Here is a 19,643-nt window from a genome sequence, read left to right on the forward strand (position 1 = left end):
CACACAGTGGCAGATTTCCTATGCGTAGTAAGACCTGGGGAATATCTTCTTTGGGCCCTTAAATTCACTAACCACCATTAAATTGTTTACTGCAGTTTACTTGCAAATGAGATAATCTGCATGATTTCAAAGTCAATTGTAATTTCAAAGTCACCCCTGTGTTTGGGATCATTATGAGCTTTAAGTTTAGCTTTATTTTGAAAGTATAGTTCCAGGATGTCGCACTATGCCCTGACTCTTTCTGCATGTCTCTCTGTCTGTGTGAGCAGAGAGAGAGAGAGAGAGAGAGAGAGAGAGAGAGAGAGAGAGAGAGAGAGAGAGAGGTACAGCAGCAGCACAGTGCGTCGAGCGGAGAGATGGAGATAGAACTGTCCGGCTTCAAGTGCGTATAACCCGGAGAGGAGAGCACAACTGATGAATATAGAGGGGAAAATCACCATGTTTGATCCTAAATAGCCTCCATCAAGGATCCTGGATCGCCTCAGAGACACGAGCGTCATGATGAAACCAGTCCTGCATTGAGGTGAGAGTCGCTACTGCCGCTCATTATTTCTCTTACTGCGTTTTTATTTCTTATTAAGCGCATTTAGATTACCCTGACGCGTTGGGTTAGACATTTTGCAGAGCTTTTCAAACACTGCTACTGTCGTCAAGAGAAAGAGGAAAAACAACAACAACCCTTCAGGTGCTGCTGAGGAGGAGCTGCTGTTTTGGTGTAAGACCCCGATTCATCCAACGAGGCTCCGCGGTGGACCCTGCGTTGAAAAAAAAAATCGGCTTTGAAGGCAAAGAACACGCGCAATGTTCAGATGATAACGTCTCGTGCTCTATATCTTGAGACTACGTGAATAAGGAGTCCAGGACTTGAGGAGGGTCGCGGTGTAAAAATGGGCTTTTCCGATAATCCATTTAGTAGCCCTGAGGGAGTGAAGTCTGGTCAGTCAATGGGCGGCTCAGGGGGGGCTGGTGAGATCTGATGTGATGTGATTTGATGTGATGTTCAGGCCCGCTTGAGATGATCCAGAATCCGTATACCGGCTCGTGACTCCGCGCGCAGCCTCCCATTCATCCCCTGTTCTCGAGTCCAGACTGTGAGCCATTCAGCAGGAGGCTGCTGCCGATCCTCCATTCATGAAGTCCGGTAGGCAGGCTGCACAACCGTCCACTGTTGGCTTTAATTAGGCTCTGTGGGCCCGCAGTAGGCCTGATTTAGGCCTGTTATTGACTTTGTCTCATGTATCTTTTGATACGGTTCAGTCTGTTAATATGAAGTATAACAAGAGCGATTTGAACAGGATACAGGCCTGGTGTCCCTACATCACTGCTTGCAGGCTGTTCTGCCTCTCTGACTTTATTTGCCTAATTAAAGAAAGAACGTAAATTATTCACTTTACAAAGCAAGAGATGATGCTTTTGGCTCAGTGTTTATGTAGCATCACTTTAAAATACATTCTTAAAAAGATAGAATACTGCACTAAAAGTTTTCTCAGGAGGGAATGGAGAGAATAACAGAGAAACACTACAATTCAATGCATCACATCTGATTATGCTCCTCTGGCTGTTTTTAAGAAATAATAGTGAACTATTTGAGGGCAGATCATATTGTCATAATGTATCATGTAATCATATTGTTTTCAGAAGCAGGTTTAAGTAGGCTACAGATTCCGAGAAGTGGATTATGTCAAATGAATGTACATGTCCAAGGAATTTGTCTTTTTGTACACACATCTAGATTTAAAGAAAGAAAAAAGCTTATTTTCTTTATCTTATATTATATTATACTATAATATTTTTGTGAATAGAAAATGAAATTCTTAATTAGAATATTGCTAGTGTTATATGTATGTCTGAAATTAAATTTTAAAAAGCAAAATACTGAATCCTACATTTTGCAGAGCTGCATGGCCCCATGTTATACTACATTAGTCATCATGTAGTTTGTGTACAGCACCACACTCCACAACAACATTACAAGGGGTTTACTATACAGTATGTTATACTTTTCCAAATTCTACAAATAAAGTTCAAAACACTTTATAACAGGGATGTTTTGCTGTTTACATATTCCATCCATGGGTCATTTTGCTAAACATTCTGTGACTGAAGTTTGAGCGATGCTACACAACCAGACCATGTACAGCATCTATTTATACAGATGATGAAAATAACAACAGTCGTAATATCATGAAACCAACGATGCATCATCACACAGTTCAATCAGCCACTGTATGACAGCATCAAAACTAATACCGTTATCACATTTGTATGCAGAAAGTGACTTGCCTACAAAATCCTGCACTTTATCAAATTAAAGTAAAAATAAAAAAATAATCCAACACAGAGTTATACATTTCAACATACTCAGTCTCCACAGGTATCTTCAGTGGGATTTTTTTTCAGCTCAGCTTAACTCTTTAAAAACTCATCTGTTCCAGTAGTCGGCATGCTGCATGTTATCACAGGTCGGACAGTGTTTCTCCTCTGAGAAAGGCCTGCCTGTGGTCATCTGTGAAATTAGTTCAACCTTGTGGGTGAGAGACAGGAAATGGAAGTTAGTGGCAGAATGTGCGTCCCTCTTTCTCCCACGCGCTCTGTCCCTTTATCGCTGGCTGCCATATGGATGCCTGAGCTCACTCAATATTTACATTATTGCTGCGACGCCAGAGAAACCACAAGAGAGAACTAGAGAGAGAGAGAGAGAGGAGAGATTAGCCGGATAGGAAAGGCTAATTAATGTGTTTTTATTTATGTGTGAAAAGGCCATGCAACTTACGTTATTAGAAGGAAAATGGCATGTTGATGTTCATGATGTCTTTAGACAGACAAACTGGCCCTTGCTGGTGGTCCTGTGTTGTGTCAGGGGCAGTTACAAAATCTCCAAGCAACATTTAGTTGCATCAGGGAGGGTGGAGGTTATCAGGGTTCAGGTCAAAGATCACTGACAAGCTGCTCTGAATTGCAAAGATTTAAAAGAAGGTAAAAAAAAGAGGTAAAACTTCTGACGCTGGCTTCTGTTTCATAGTCTGATTGATCTCCCTGCAACATCCAGACTTGCTATCTACCATTCCCCCTGATTGGAGTTTATCTCATGTCTGTATCTCTTCTGCATTTCTTTCACTGCCATCATCCTGGTTAGCATAGTTTTCCTCTCTATCTTTGTGAACCTTTAACACACACACACACACACACACACACACACACACACACACACACACACACACACACACACAAACCTTGATGTCTAATGCAGTATCTTTTCTTTTTACTTTTACATGAGTCATTTTTTGTTGGTGCGACTTTTTTTGATTGTTTTTCTGTCTGTCTTCCTTCAGCGTCTCGACAGAACAACAAATGAATACAGAACATCATCAAAACATATATCTGCTCATATCTGCATCTATGTCGCACACTTTTCACCTCCATTAAGGAATCTATTTTCAGCGCTGTATGTCAGCAGGATCACAGGAACACTACTGGAACCTTTTTCATAACATTTGAAGGAAGGAGGCAGCATTAAAGAACAAGGAAAGGACCACTACCAGTTTTTGGATCTTGATTGGACTCAAAAGCAAGGCTAAGACCTTTTTGGTATTTACTTTATAAGTCACTATTGTTTTGTTTTGACGATGCAATTAAGTAGAAATTACACATAAAATATAATAGAAAAGATTTAATTAAAAGTCACATAATTCTTGAAACAGGAGGAGATCATTTGTCATCCCTTTTAAATAACTGAAAATATAATTGGATTAAGAAATGGTTGATCTACAGAAGATTGCATCAGCCATTAAGCTCTACTTAAAATGCATGTTTAACATATTTTTTGACGTGCATGAACAACATGAAAACAAATCTTTAAAATTAGTTTGCAGTCAACTTGAATACAGGATGTGATGATGTTGTTCCTCTGTACCCTGCAAGAATGGCATCCAGCTGCAGCAATATTTACACCTAATATCACATTGAAGATGATGTGTAGGGAAAGCGCTGTAAACTGTGCTAAGTGTGCTGCTAGCTGTGTGCTGTGTTGTGGAGCTGGCTAATCTTAGAAAACACGCCTGAGCCCAAACTCCCTGGGGTAGGAGCACAACATCACCAATCATCTTCATCAACAAATCACGGACGGTGTTGGCATGACACTGCTAACAGCAGCATGTGTTTAGATCTGTTAAAGTGCACGCGCAGTGTTTATCTGTGCACAGAGGTATGTGTACACACAGCTTTAAAAACACAAATCCTTGGACATCCGTTCTGTTGGCTACAGTGTCACTTCCTCAGTAGCTCCATTACCCCCCACAACACCACAGTATTAATCAGGCAGATGAAGCTGTTGGCTCAGTGCAGTTCAGTCCTGTGAGGGCTCTACTAAAGCTAAATTGTCTGGTACGATGTGTTTTGCAGGCTGTAGTTGATTGCTTCTCCCTGCACAGTAATGTTTCTTTCCTCTCCTTCCCGGTCAGTTTACTGTTACAGACTGAACTCCCAACCATCTGACAGAGATATCAGCCCTGCTCCCTGAGGAATGAAAGAGCATGAGGAGGAGGAAGAGGGGGCACAGTAGTGGTAGATTTTTACCACAGATGTAGGGGTGGAGATACAGGAAAAGCTTCAGAGGCCTGAAGGATGGATGTGAATATTTTTACACCCCCCCCCCCTTTTGTGCTTCAGGTTCATTAATGGATGAAAGAGAAAAAGAAAGGGGAAAAAAAAAAAAAGACTGTGGGGAGTCAATGGGATATGAGACTCGACATGGTGCCTCTGCTCCCCCTCATCCTCCAGTGGGTCTCTTTTTTATGCTCGCCTTGTCTTCTCCACCTACACACACTCTCTGATTGTTTTAGCAGCTGGACTATAGAGCAAAAACATGCCCCCCTCCAGTGGGGAAAAAAAACTACTCCGATCCTTAAGTAAAAGTACTGATATACTTTGACTTCAGCAAAATTCCTGCAAGATTTAAAAGTATCTAAACTGTAAGAGTAAGTCCAAAGCAGACAGCTGTTACAGAATAAAAGCCATGAAACTACCAATCAAAAGTCAGAGATAATAGCCATGGTGAAAATATAGGGCAACACATGACTTTCCTTAAAAAAGAAAGAAAATATTGATCTCACATTCATCAGGGTGGAGACGTAGCATCAAATGAAAGATGTCGACGCATCATTGAATGTACTGTATGTAAAAATGGATGACGTGCCTCCACCTCTGCCTGTTGTCAAACAAGTGAAGTCAAAGTACATCCCACAACTGGTGCTGACATATTACACGAGCGACAACATTTGGAGCATGCTCATCTAGATGTTACAGATCCCTAACACAGTGCACAGCTGCGGACACTGACACTTTAGGGAAGTTCGATGACTCCCGTGTTTGTTACGTTTCTTCTTGCTGCTCATTCACTGCGCTCTGCACCACAGGTTCTGCTTTTCTCAACAGAGCTGTCAATCCTGGCATTACACTTCTTTTTACAGATTTAATGGATATCAATCGATTGATAGTCAGTTAGTTAGAGAAATGTATCAGACTAGGATCTCGATCAAAGAATAAAAGCTCTTGTTTCTATTGTTGGATCTATTTGGGCTGCCAGTCATTCAAACAAGGCCGACAGTAGAAGAATTTAAGATGAGACCGGTCTCTGTATTGAAACTGTGAAGAAGAAAAAATTATCACAACCAAAAATTGCTTCATGATAAGCTGTAAAAGATTAAAAAAAAAAACATCTGCATGGATCCATTGGTTTGATCTTTGAAAAAAATGTGTTTCATCTTTTAAAAGCTTCATTTTTAAATGTTTAATCCATCAACTAAAGGAAACAGAATATAACTATTAATAATTATTTCTGGCTAAAAGGAAGTTACACACAGTAGCATTAAATGGAAATACTCAACTTGTCTTGTAACTGTACTTTATTATACGACTGCAGTCAGTGCACTGAGTTACTTTTCACCTCTGCACCTTCAGTCAATCATTTCTGCTTCGTAGTCTTCACTCTGCTGAGCCTGAGAAAATCCCGTCCACTTCCTCCAGCATCTCACGGCTTGAGTTTCATGCTGACTTGGTGTGTTTGTGTGTGTGTGCATGCTTGTGTGTGTGTGTTTGTGCGCAGCGCATACAGTCAGTTCAGTATCCTTGAGAGAGGCACATCCTCACTTGTGCGGAAGGGCAGGAGTTTTGAGAAATGCACCTCACTATGTGTTGTTGTTTTTCTGCTGAATGAGAGGAAAGTTGGCCCAGTGCGGGTTTTTAAATAGCTGAATGGATATTGACTTCCTCGGAGCCAGTAACACACACACACACACACACACACACACACACACACACACACTCACACACTCACGATGAGTGCAAGTTACAGTGACTATTACACCCTGTAATGAGCTGTTAAAGTGTTGTGTTAAACTTTGTTTGGATGAATGAAGCGATGGATTCATGAATGAAAGTTTCACACATTTAACTGCTTTTTTAGTTTTTTAGTTTTCTTTTATACAACCACGACCTAATTCAATCTTCCTCGGTCCAAACTCAAGATAAAACTCTTCTAACTCCGTTGTGGTAGTTTAACAAACGTTTGCTTTTCTTTCCCCTGACACCTCCTTGGTTTCCCAACTTCTCTAAACAACATTTTCAATCACATGAGCTCAGATGGTTTTAAGGGTCAAACACAATCAAGTGGTTGTTACTTAAAGTTGACATGTAATTTTATATACTTTATTAATCCCCGAGGGGGAAATTGTGGTTTGCACTCTGTTATTTCAGAAACATGCTTCTCACACACACACAGGACTGAATCACACACATGCGCAAGCAGGACCTGTATTAATGGAAAGATGTCAGAGTGCGGCGGCAAGGGGCCCCCTGAGCTGGTGGGGGTTTGATGCCTTGCTCAAGGGCACCTCAGCAGTGCTTGAGAAGAAATCTGGTAATTCCCCAGCGAGATTTGAACTTGCAACCCTTGGTCACATTTTGAAAAAACAAAAACAAAGAATAAAAGACTTTAGGCTTAAATAATTTTAAAGAAGAGGTAAACTCTGAACCACTTTATTTAAATAAAAAAACAACAACATAATAATAAATAATAAAATAGACACTGCATGACACAGCATTAGATCTTCAGATCCCTCTGGGACGTTCATGCTGATAAGAAAGACATTTTCTTTACCTTTGTTACTCGTGATTAGTCTCTAATCCCACATTTTCCTTTATTTTAAAGTGTCTGTTTCCATCACAGCATTCCTCTGATTTCCTGACGCCGGGTCCAACATGGAACAGTTCCTCTCTCTTCATGATAAGCTGAGAGCCTCCTCTGTACTTTCCCTCATCCTCATATCCTGCCTCTGATCTGGCATATTGTTTGTTTCAGATCAATCGGAGCAGGAAAGAAAGAGGAATTGGCGAGTAGTTGGACGTGTGTCAGACTTAATTCCAGTGGGGATGTGTTGTTTGTTGTTTTTTTTTGCACTAATCTTTTATGAAAACAGCCCTCATTGATGTGTTTGGAAAGTGACAATAAGCAGGATACACATTCCAGGAAAACTCTGCAGAGCCAATGTATGCATGATTCGGTTTAAGAGTGCAATTTCAGAAAGCAAACACTGGAGCACATACTGTGAATGAACTGCCAAGAGAGGCCGAGCGGCTCTGAGGAGAAGCTCTCACAGCTTGGGGGAGTGTGGGCTGTCCTCATGCATATGTCACCCAGCCTGCCCACTCAGATGGGTCCCTTTAATCTGTGTGATTTACCCACAACAATCATCAAACCAGCATGTGTTTGATTGTATGCACGGATGATGTATTAGTCACTGACGATCTGAGGCAAAGATGAAGGTAGAGAGGAAGCGGAAGAGGAGGCTTAAACTGGGTTTGGATGCTCTTACTGACAGACTTGTGGTGAGAGAGGGAGACGTCGGTTTCATCGATGATGTGATGTGGTTTGGCGCTGATCAGGCCAGAGGGGGAGCCACCAATCAGGTCTGAGCCATATAAACACAGACACATGTGGGAAGCGTAGTAATGATTGATGATTGGACGAGAGCAATTTAAAGGCCTTCATAATCTGTAGAAAGCCTGTGAGGAAGATAAATGGGACAAAAACGGTCGCTCTGTTGAAGACATGTTGTTCACTCGCCCTGGGACACTTTTAGATCGTTCAGATTATCTCAGCCGTTGTCACAAACCATCACTCGGTGGTGAGCCCAGCTTTCTGGTTGAATTCTTTTCCATCTGTTGTCACATTGAATTGGTTGATCTTAAATGTCACGCCAGTCAGTGCATAATCTGACTTCAAACGCAATAGATGTCCATCACTGTGAAGCAGGATGCTGCTGTTTTATCTTGTCAGCACCAACACGTCATAAAGATTGGAACCAGGAGGTCATGGCATCCGACATGGCTGGAAACATTGGGTGTTTGGTTTAACAGACCAAGATGGTGTTTCACTCTACACTGGTGGATGTCAGCCTCAGTATGTTTAGTTCTGCTTTCAGGTCAGAAAACATACCAAGGGTTCGTTATTTTCTGACATTTTGCAGGACTGATCTCGACTGATTCCACATTTTCATGATCAAAGTAAGGTATTGCTTTCTGGATTGTTCTTCAGCCTTCTGCCTTTTTTCACCCTTTTTTGCACCATCACATCGTTGTTGTACATCTGCTCCAAAAAGCCAAGAATCCCACAAACACGTTTCGTTGTCTTTTGCTTTGTCTCATCAATGACTCACTGCTCCTCTTCCTCCTCTTCCTCAGCCTCTCCTCGGCAGGTTGGCATGGCCCAGTGATGAACGGAGCGGTGGTGCCCGGTAGCCCGGAGCTTTCCTCCTCGTGCCCACTGCCTGACTGGCGAGAGTTTTGTGAGCTCCACGCTCGAGCCTCAGCTGTCGACTTTGCCGACAAGTTCCAGCGCTTCCTGTTGGAGAACCCTTGCTATGACTCGCCTGGTGCTGATGTGAGTTTCTCCCAGCACTTCGCTCAGCACTTCCTGGAGTGTTTCTCTTCAGCGCTGACCCAGGCCCGGGAGAACCAAGCCTCTTCGCCCGGAGAGGACGGATCTAGCTCAGCTCCAAAATACAGCATTGTTCCATTCTTGGGTATCCAGGGCTGCCCGTTGTCCTACGGCCACGACCTTTATCAGAGACGCAAGGACGCCGGGGCTTCCAGTGAGTCCCTGGACAGTATGGACAGCGGAGGGGGAGGGATAGACGGGGGAGGCAGTGGCCCCACTAGAGGGCCTCAGCCAGCACACAAGGTATCTGCTCTGGGACAGTCCCGCAGTTCGGAGGACGTTTCAGTCAGCCACCCAAAGGCCCGCTTCAAGAAGGGCTTCTCCCTGAGGAACATGAGTCTGTGTGTGGTGGATGGAGTAAAGGAGATGTGGCACAGGCGGGCTTCACCCGAACCTGACGGCCCCTCTGGAACCAGGAGAGCTAACGGAGGAGTGGGAGTAGGAGGGGGCGCAGGAGGGGGAGGAGGAGGTGAGGCCACAGGGGGAGAAAAGTGGTCCCAAAAGCTGCGGTTGCCCCGGGCTTCACAGGGCCACAAGGCAGAGATGTTAGAGATCCAGAGGGAGGGAGCGCTCAGGTACATGGTGGCTGACGACACAAACTGTATGGGAGCCGCACTGTGGCAAAAGTGTCGCCTGCTGCTGAGGAAGACCAAGAGGGAGGAGGGGGGCGAGAGGTTCCTGCTGGAGTTCTACGTACCCCCCAAGGTAAACACACACACGCAGAGACACACAGAAACACACAAGGAAAAGTTCATCACTTTTCCAGACATACATCCACAAGCCTGATTAGAATAAAAGTAAAATACAATCATGCTATCCATTTTCATTTGTCCAACTACTGTCAGGAAGCAGGAGTGCTAGTCTTTAGGACACATGTAATTGAATTAGGTTACGTATAAATAATTCATAGATCTAGTCATTCATTCACAGTGTGAAGTCAGATTATATACATCCGTATATACACTGCACATTAGTTTATATGGGACTTCCAGATCATTGCTCCTGACCTTAAGGAGGCCACGAGTCTGTGCAGCTGAGTGTGTGTAAATCTGCCTCTGCCCTTTGATCATGGCTGGTGGGATTGTGGGAATAAGGCTGCAAGGAGAGGGAGAGGGGTGACGACAGGTGGAAGGTAGGCATGCAAGGGAGGTAAAGGGAACCATGTGTGTGTGAGAGAGAGAGAGGGAGAGGGAGAGAGAGAGAGGAAGCTGTTGCATTGATTTATGAAAACAGAAGCGGATCATAGAGATTCCCTTTCATGTGCAAAAAAAAAAAATATTGATCTTTTTGTTGTCTCTGGCAAACTGTCTGCTGTGACAAAGTGGAAAAAGGAACTAGAATAGTTCTGTGAGTCACTCAAAAAAAAGAGCTTGACCGCATCTAAAATGAAATAATTGTGCTTCAGCAGTTTCCAGTGTTTTGTTCGAATAATGTCCACACATAAGAAAATGTACCAGCAGCCACTGACAAGGCTGAGATTACGACAAACTTCAGAGCTGTTCCGACGTGACACATTAATTAAACACGCTCATCTCGACGGACGCTCCAAGACTCGCTTTTTCCCCCCCCCAACTGCCTTCCTATTCAGATCTTGCAAATCACAACAGTGCAGAGTCAACAGTGTCGGAAAGATAAACTGACTCATAAAATCATGCTCCAGCCTGCTCCTGGCTGACTGGCTCTGGCTCTGTCCCTGTCAGAGAGGGCCATCAATCTGCAGGCTGCTCTGTGTGGCAGAGGCACACACTGCAGAGATCAAACTGCCTGCATCATGACACAGCAGCAAGCCCAGAGACGACACACTTCCTGGTTCACACCACTAAAAATAAATACAAGGGAAAAAGTGCACAGACATAATGTGAACTCAGGAGTAAGGACTTTGTCTAAAAATAATAGAACTCTGGCAATGTACCGTTTTTAGGGCAACTTTTGTTGCTTGCTTAATTTATGCCATCCAGTGACAATCATAAATGTTGCTTGTATTTATCAAAGGAAGAGGATGGTGAATATATTTAACTTAGCGAATTACTCATTTCACAAGAGAGTAATAACTTAGTGTTAAATAAAGGTACCTTAAGCAGGCTGGCTTATGTTTTGTGCCAGAGCCCACTAACATAGAAACACAATAATACATGTGCACAGCATCCACACAGTGGTTACATTTAATGATTAGATAAATCGTGCACTTGTTGTATCTATAATGTATGTCTTTGTTGGACTATAAAGATGGTAAGAAGTTCCATCATCACACCAGTTCATAAAAAAAAATGTTGAAGCCTCAAAACAGAAACATTCTGACCCAATCTGTCTGTGCTCTCGTTTTGTTGGCTGACTTTTTTTGTTGGGTCAGTTAGGTCAAAATGCAAACAAAAAAAAACTAACGATACAGTTTATATTGTTTTACCTCTTGAGGTAAAAAGCCATGCATATACAGTAGGTTTTCACCTTCACTCAGATTATTCACTATGTTGTTTGGAAATAGAAGTTCATATTGATATAATTGATGTTAACCCAGTGGCCAGACACTTGGTTTCAAAATATTGTAAGATTAGATTGGAGGCCTTGAGGACACTAGATATTGGATATAGATTATTGTTCCCCTAGGGAAATTTGTCTTGGGCAAAAAACTTTTAAAAAACTTACATACAAACATAACACAAGACTGGCCACCATTAAAACTCACTGAAGTAACGAAACTAAAGAGATTCTCTGTGTGCACAATTTAAAAACATGTAAAAAAAAAACTAAAGGCTAATCTAAAACTGAAACTAAAACAAGGGTGAAATACGGTGCTTGTTATGTTTCTGCTCACACTGTCTATATTCAGCTGTTGGCTGTTATTGCCATGACCATTTGCCAAATATTTAAAACATGGAATAATGAATACAAAAAAACTGTGGAGGAGGCACTCGTATATAAAAGAGAAGAGATGTTTTTTTTTGGGGGGGGGGGGAGGGGGTTGTCTTTGAGGTGGCCCTTTAAGGTCTAATCAAAATGACTACACCACATTATAGAGAGACCCTAAATACACACTGACTTCCTGTCAGAGCTGTGTGGTGGAGCACATGCAGTCATGCACACTCACTAATAAACTCAGGTTAACAGTAACTACACATTTCAGGACACGACATGAGCACAGGGACATTGCTGCCATAGGAGAGGGGTACGGGAAATGGTCAAAAGGTTTAACTCAGGAAGTGGTTTTCTGACATCTGATCCACAAGAAAGGATGTGGGTGTGGATGGCAGCCAGCTGCACACGCAGATCAAGATGAGAACAGTGTTACGCCAGACAGATCAGCTGATAAGCCTCCGCCAGACCATCAGTCAGCCTCCTTCTCACTCTGCCTCTCCTATCACACAGGAATAAACACACACACACACACACACACACACACACACACACACACACTCGTTGGATCTGTTAAGATTATCGTCTGGATCCAACTCTCTGCAGAGGGCAAACTGAGGCCAGGATGTTTTCTGTGTTCACCCTCTTGTAAACTCTTCCTGCGTGGTGAGGCAGTGAGCAGACGTAATCACAGGGAAATGCAGGGGGAAGTAACTGGATGTATAAAACACTTCCAACTACTGCATAATATTGGCTTTATTTATAGGAATTATTTAATCTTAGAGCAAAAACAGATGAGAGGTGTACGGCCTACTGCAGCTAAGACGGCCAATAACTCAGACTGCATGTTGCCTCTTATTTTTAACTATTTGAAAGAGAGGTTGGGTGGTTGTGAGAAGTGTGTTATTAACAGTAAACACAGAGAGTCAAGCCTGTAAAACTAATTAAAAGCTCTAGTTTTACTCTTTTCCGTTGTAAAATGTTAAACCTGTACTCTCCCAGGTGTTACTGTTGCTTTAAACAAGATATATTAAAGGGTTGAATTAACTCTGGACTTTTCACAATTACTTATTCTGGTTTTGGTGTAACGCAAAGCTGTAGAACCAACCATGTAGTGTTGCATGTCTTGGTTCCTTGAGCAAAATGTTTTGACTGTATGCACGTTTGCTTATTATCTAACATTGTGCAAAGCAGAGGCTCTAAACCTTTAATAACTGGGGTTCATCTTGTGTTCATGTAAAAACCCTGTAAACATAAAAACAGAAGTAAACCTTGTTTTTTTATGAACAATGGACTTCTTTAGAGCTGCGTGGGTGCAGTTGATCATATTTGATTGACAGCATACTGTAAATGACAATTCTACAAACTGTTATAACATTTTGATTTCAAATTCAAATTTCAAAAACATAAACAACACATAACAATATAAAAAAAACAAGGGAACTCAGAATGTAATCAACATAGATGTTTGTAGTCTTTTTGAGGTTGCATCTTTGTGGTTTTATGAGAGACTCAGACAATGCAGATTTTTCTTTCACAGGTTTGTGAGGGTAAAAAATATGCATTAAAGAATAAAACAACCACTGAAAAACTATCAGCTATACGCAGATGTGGGGTTTTTTTTAATACTCTGTTGGGGACCCACAAAAGACTGCAGTGAAATGCTGACCTTGTGATAAAGATTCCATTTTTGTGCATTTATCACATTTAGCAACTTGATTTGAAAATAACCTAAATGTGATCTTTTATTCTGGCTGTCTGCATTTTCCACTTCAGTCTTCAAAGCCCAAAGTCAGCATCCCTCTGACAGCCATCGTGGAGGTGCGGACCACCATGCCGCTGGAGATGCCTGACAAGGACAACACTTTTGTTCTCAAGGTAGAAGCTGAACTATTGCAAACAAAATCCTTCACACCACTGCACCTGCAGTTTGAGAAATACTCTATTGCTCTTCAAAAACAGGATCTCGGAAATGTTTACATGGATTTTCCCTGTTCTGTAAGTGTAATTTATGCTTTGAACAGAACTCAGTGTGTGATCGCTATGTGTGGCTGCTTTCACAGGTGGAAAATGGGGGAGAGTACATCCTGGAAACCATCGACTCTCTGCAGAAAAACTCCTGGGTTGCTGACATCCAGGACTGCATAGACCCAGGGTAAACCTCCAGATAAATATTTGCTGTTGGCTGAGGATGGAGAAGGACGGAAGAACAGAAAGAGGGGGGCAAAGGTTTACGGGAAGGGGGAAGGAGGGAAAACAGTCAACAGTCATTAATCATTCAATTAAGGGAATTTCTGACAGGTTGTTTTGGCACAAACATGGGTTCGTTGTACCTCTGACACTCCTCCTCAGTTTCCTGTGTTGTTGTGCTGCTTAGGACGTAAACACAAAGGTTATTTGTGTCCCTGTTTGTGGCTTCGTTGGGGCTTAGTGACGTTTGTTTGCACGTATGTGTACGTATAAGTTCTTGTGGTTCTGCTGACCCGCCTGCTTGTGTACAGGGACAGCGGTGATGACATAGAGCTGGCGTCTTGTCCTCATGGTCAGGCCTCCAAAGACTGCTCCATGGTGGCCTCTTGCAGCTGTGAGCTTCTGTCGGAGGGTAAGAAAGAGCCTCTTTTACTCAAGTAGAATTCTGCAACATAAAACCTAAATGTTCAATATTATATTGTTTGAAGGTATATATCGTGCTCCGGAGAGGTCCTGTCCTACAGCTGCTGAGCATTACAGCGCCCCCTCAGTCCGATGCAGGGAACCCCCCTTCACCCAGCACCCATCCCACATGCCTTTGGAACGCTTCCTCCAGTCCCCTGAGGCCCAAAGCTCCAACTCCTCTACAGGTAAAAGTACATTCCCTTTTCTCAGGAGCGATTCAGTATCGAAGCAAATAAATCCAAAAAACCCCAGAAGAAAAGATCACAGCTAGAGAAAAAAAAAACAATCGATTTGTTTTGTCTTTGATAAGGTGGCAATGAAGGAGCAAAAGAGTCCGATGGAGATGCTAGCCTGGCGGGTTACCCATGGTTCCATGGTACACTGTCCCGCGTGCGTGCAGCTCAGTTGGTGCTTGCAGGTGGTGCCAGGAGCCATGGTCTCTTTGTAATACGACAAAGTGAGACACGGCCGGGGGAGTATGTCCTCACCTTCAACTTTCAGGGCAAAGCCAAGGTACGTCCGTCATAGAGATGAGAAACAAATTGTATCATGTGATTAAGTCTAAAACTCTGTTACCGCAGTAACAGTAATTGGTTAATTAGTTTTATTGGTTTGTCGAAGAGTAAAAAGAAAAAAACTTTTAATCACATATCACAGAAATGCTCTCATGACATTACAGCATTCAACCAGCTCACAGTGAACAGAGTCGTTCCTGTCTCAGAAAAGATGCAGTATTGTCAATGTTTTTGTTGCTCATATGTAACATGATCCATGTACATCACATCCTGCCAGCCGGCAGTGTTGAGGAAGTGTCAGCTGCTGCCTCTTCCTCTGGTGTCAGTCTTGGCACTCTGTCACTCTGCTCCCACTTCCAGACGCTCCTCAGATCATGTCCTGACCTCTGTCTTTGTGTGTCTCTTTTTGACAATTACTTAGTCGCATACTGCAACACACTTTCTTTCCCTATCATTTTTTTTCCCTCTTCTGACTCACTCTTCATTCCTCTTAATAACAAACCCCTCTCCCAATATTTCCTTCCCTTCCTCCAGCATTTGCGTTTGTCGGTGAATGAGAATGGGCAGTGCCACGTCCACCACCTGTGGTTTCACACTGTGTCGGACATGCTGAGACACTTCCATGCTCACCCCATCCCCCTCGAATCAGGAGGCTCTGCTGACATCACGTTACGTTCCTACGTACAAGTGCAGCGGAGCTCCACCTCAGGTATGCAGCACACAGATGTCAACCACTCAAACACAGCCACACACACAACCAGTTATAGATTGCTGCTTAACCGGCTATAATGCACTTGTATCAGGCATTAATTATATTATTATGATATAACAAATGTATAATGCCTCATACTAATAACATAATTTTACTTCTAACACATCCACACTTAAACCTCCAGAAGGTCAGACGTGTTGATTATTAGCTGAAGTTTGTCTTAAAAATTAAGAAGCAATGTTAAAATTCACTGAACCTGTTCCCTCTCATCCTCCTCCTCCTGCTTTATGCTAACACTGCTCTTGCCCTCCTCCCTGCTGGCATGGGATGAATGCCCTCCTGTACAGGAGAGTGAGGGGGTGATTATACCGCAAAAGTTTTGCATGCAGGCTGAGACTCAAGCCCCAACCCACCCTGGTGGTCACAAAGAGGCCCTCTGTCTGCCTGAACGCTGAACCTACACACACTCATTCACTCACTCACAAACACACACTTACAGAGTGAGGGTTTGATTCAAGGAGTAAAAGGCTTCACTGATACTCCAGTCAAGCGTGTCTTTGGTACCAGTGTCGTCGCTGTTATTGCCAACCAAGAAAAACACACTGCCTGTGTTTACATGCTGCTCTATGAAGGAGCCTTGTGCAGTGCTAGCAACATACAAGCACAGATTGGTCTACATTACTAATCCATAATTTGTTAAATGACTTCTTTCTTCTCCCAATCAGCTACAGATGTGACCACGCCTCCAGTTCTCACCCCACCCAGGGACGCAATAGGCTGCCGGACAGATCCAGCACAGCCTGCTCTCCACCCTGCTGGGATCCCAGCTCCTGCAGGGCCCCCTGCTGATGCCCCGCTCACATCCAGCACCTCTTCCTCACCCACCGCACTCCCCTCTCTCTCCCGCAGTGACCCAGGTCCTGGTGGGGGAGTGGTAGGAGGAGGGTTACAGAGCCGGAGCAACAGCTCTGAACGCTTGCTGGAGGCCTCTAGTGGTTCCTCTGAAGACTACCACGATGCTGACGGGACTCGCAGGGCCCGAGCAGTGGAGAACCAGTACTCTTTCTATTAAAACAGCACAGTCATGCATTATTCTGGATTTGATGATGCAAAAAAGTTGGTGGAGACCTCACACTCTCTGCCGATGATGAAAATGTTCCAAATCACTGGATCACTCTTGTTTTGTTTGTCTGTTTGCTTTTGGAGGCGATTTCATGTATCTCTGAATTAAGAGGGGAAGTGAAATCATCCATATTATGCTGATAAGTCCCTCAGGCTCTGCAGCTTTAATCTCACTTGTCAAGAATGTAAGGGAACAAAGAAAAGCCGCAGTGAAGATGAGCGTAGGAGGAGAAAGCAGGAGGAAGTCATCCAGTGGAGTCATATGGCTTTGATTTACTTCTTCCGACCACTTCCTGTACTCAGTTACCCAAGGTTCCCTGGGAGCACAACCTGTGTCACCACCCTGCTTAAGGGTTGAGAGCTCAAAAATGCCCCTTCAGAAACAGTCCCTATTCTCAAAGCTCCCAAGAGCATCACAATTATGTTTGTAAAGCTGCTTTGAGTCTGTCCCGGATATCCTCGCTGTCCCTGCAGGGTTTCCCTACAAAGTCCTGCCCCCATTGCACTCTGCACTAACATTGGTTCAGTAATCATGGGGATGTTAGTGTTAGCTGGGAGATATTTTTCTGTAGAGCCTAAAGGGTCTTAGTGCCTGCCTCCAGTTACTCTGGACTGGAACAGACTTTTGCCTACAGTGATGAGGAGAACAATGTTGGCAACTCCAATATCACAAAAGCCCAAACGAAAAGCAGGTGATTCATGTTTGTAAACATGCATATCTCTTTGTTTTATTCTCACAGTTGTATTAACGGCGATGGTCATATTTTGTGTTAAAAGTCTGTTGCAGATAGAAGATGAACAGCACAAGTTCAGTCTGTATGAATACAGTGTGGCAAGATGGCTTCCATTTTGCTCTTAGATTGGGTTATTTCTCTGAGTGTGTGACGGTGTAATAGAGTTCAAATATTTTTCAGTGAGTGGTGTGCTACAGTTGTGTTTCCACAACAGGGTTTTTGGATTCCCTCCTTCTGGTGCTGGTTCTGTGTTCAGGCGTATCATATCAATAACCTGTAGATTAGATATGCTGTTATAATAGGAGTTCAAGGCCTTTAAGATATTATTATACCAAATTCAGCACTTATCAGAGGGATGAGGGACTTGTTTTTTTTGTTTTTTTTTAGAAAGGTGGCAGTAATTGATGCTGTATTTGGAGCCTAATGTGGACTTCAATGGTACAGGCGGTAAAGTGTAGGATACTAGATGGCCATGCTTGAATAGAAAGATGTTACCTTGCTGCTTTCCTTTGTGCTGAGTATTTAGCTTTGAGTAAATGTTTCATGAGAACACCTAAACATTACACAGCACAATTTAATGATGAAATGACATTTCTGAAAATACTTAACAGCTGTTAAAAATCAATAACAGATTTGACATTTTAGGAAGGGCACATGCTCACTTCCTTGTTACAAGATCACTGATTGCTAGCATAGTGGTATCTTAATTTACCTTGGGCTACACACTTTAAACATGGATAAGTTAGGCCCTTCCAGAGATATCCCCTAGGGAATATCAGGGAAAAGCTGTGTGTGCTATTTCGTTTGTGCAGTAAACAAGATGTACATTTGTAAACCAAAAAGATAAGTATGTCAGAAGTCTCCAACTCCGGGATGTGAAATACCACTACCATAGATTCTAGCTAACCAATAAACACATCTGTGCTTTTTTTCAATCTTAAGAAGAAATAAAGTCAGTTTTTTTCAAAGTTTTTTTTTTTATACCAGACTTTTTTAAGGAGACTAGTGCTCAGAACATATTGCCAGTCAACCAGTGCAGACACCACAAAGTTGCTCACTTCGACGAGTCTGATTAAGAAATAAATGTGACGCATTTGTCCTCATAAAACCTCTTTTTTTTTTTTTTTACAAATTTTTTTTGTAAGAGCAAAAACGAAAGACTATTCAGTTGAGCGCTGCTAGCTGTTTCTTTTCTATGTGCTAAGCTAATTTAGCAGACTGCTTCACGCTAACCATGCAAATCCCATAGATATATCAATCTCTTCTGTTCATCTTTCCTCAAATACTGAACAATGGGAACTTCCCAACATGACAATATGGAGCATTTTAAACACAATGGACAATAACAATATTAAGGCCATCGTCCTTCAGCTGCTGTATTTCACACATCAACACTTGTTCAGTTTAAATAAACATATCAATAGTTAGCACCTTTCTGTTCAAGCATGGTCATCCAAAGAGAAATTTCACTTTTGGTCGAGGAGCGGACAAAGCAGTACATGTGCCAACTTGAATTCTATTTTTGAAACATTTATTCATCAGCCGCTGTAAATTACATTTTTCTTATCTAGTCCTGTTTGTGTTAAGTTGATTAATTCTTCTTGCTAAAACATCCTCAATGGAACCTGTTTCAAGAGCCCATCTTATACATATCACAGATTACTTATGTCCCCCTTTTATTTTCTTAACGCTTCTTGAAGCTACATTTTCTGTTGTCCGAGTTTTGAAGAGTCTGTGCAATTTTGTACAAAGTGATGTACTTGACATTCTACTTTATATTTCTGTGAATAAAATGTGAGTAAACTTTGCACATTTTCTCTAATTATTTTACTGTGAATGTCATCATCTTAGGATGCAGACTGAAAATGTATTGAAGGAACGCTGCAAAAAGACTGGAGCTTCAGTTTTAAAGAAAGTCTGATAGTCACAGAAAACAACTTTGAAGATACTGTTGAATGACATTACGTGACAGGAGTGCAACCCCTGACATTCAATTTGTTCTGTTTATTATTGGTTACATTTCACAGCTTTTGTTCCATAATTAGGCCTGAATGTGAGAA

General features: G+C 42.5%; 1 protein-coding gene across 1 annotated transcript; it reads left to right on the forward strand.

Annotated features, from left to right (window-relative positions):
* Positions 1–306: 306 nt before the first annotated feature.
* Positions 307–19,391, forward strand: sh2b2 (SH2B adaptor protein 2). The gene is made up of 9 exons (XM_079353408.1): positions 307–523; positions 8,740–9,700; positions 13,622–13,723; positions 13,909–14,000; positions 14,347–14,447; positions 14,524–14,685; positions 14,811–15,013; positions 15,550–15,724; positions 16,453–19,391. The coding sequence occupies exons 2-9, from the start codon at positions 8,771–8,773 to the stop codon at positions 16,797–16,799; spliced, it is 2,112 nt and encodes a 703-aa protein (XP_079209534.1). The 5' UTR covers positions 307–523; positions 8,740–8,770; the 3' UTR covers positions 16,800–19,391.
* Positions 19,392–19,643: the final 252 nt, after the last annotated feature.

Source organism: Symphodus melops (assembly GCF_947650265.1).
Source record: "Symphodus melops genome assembly, chromosome: 10".
NCBI lineage: Eukaryota > Metazoa > Chordata > Actinopteri > Labriformes > Labridae > Symphodus > Symphodus melops.

Coding starts and splice junctions, on each gene's coding strand:
- sh2b2 (XM_079353408.1), top strand. CDS start 8,771: ATGAACGGAGCGGTGGTGCCCGGTAGCCCGGAGCTTTCCTCCTCGTGC. Junction 14,001..14,346: donor CAGGACTGCATAGACCCAGG/GTAAACCTCCAG, acceptor GCTTGTGTACAG/GGACAGCGGTGATGACATAG. Junction 14,448..14,523: donor CTGTGAGCTTCTGTCGGAGG/GTAAGAAAGAGC, acceptor TATTGTTTGAAG/GTATATATCGTGCTCCGGAG.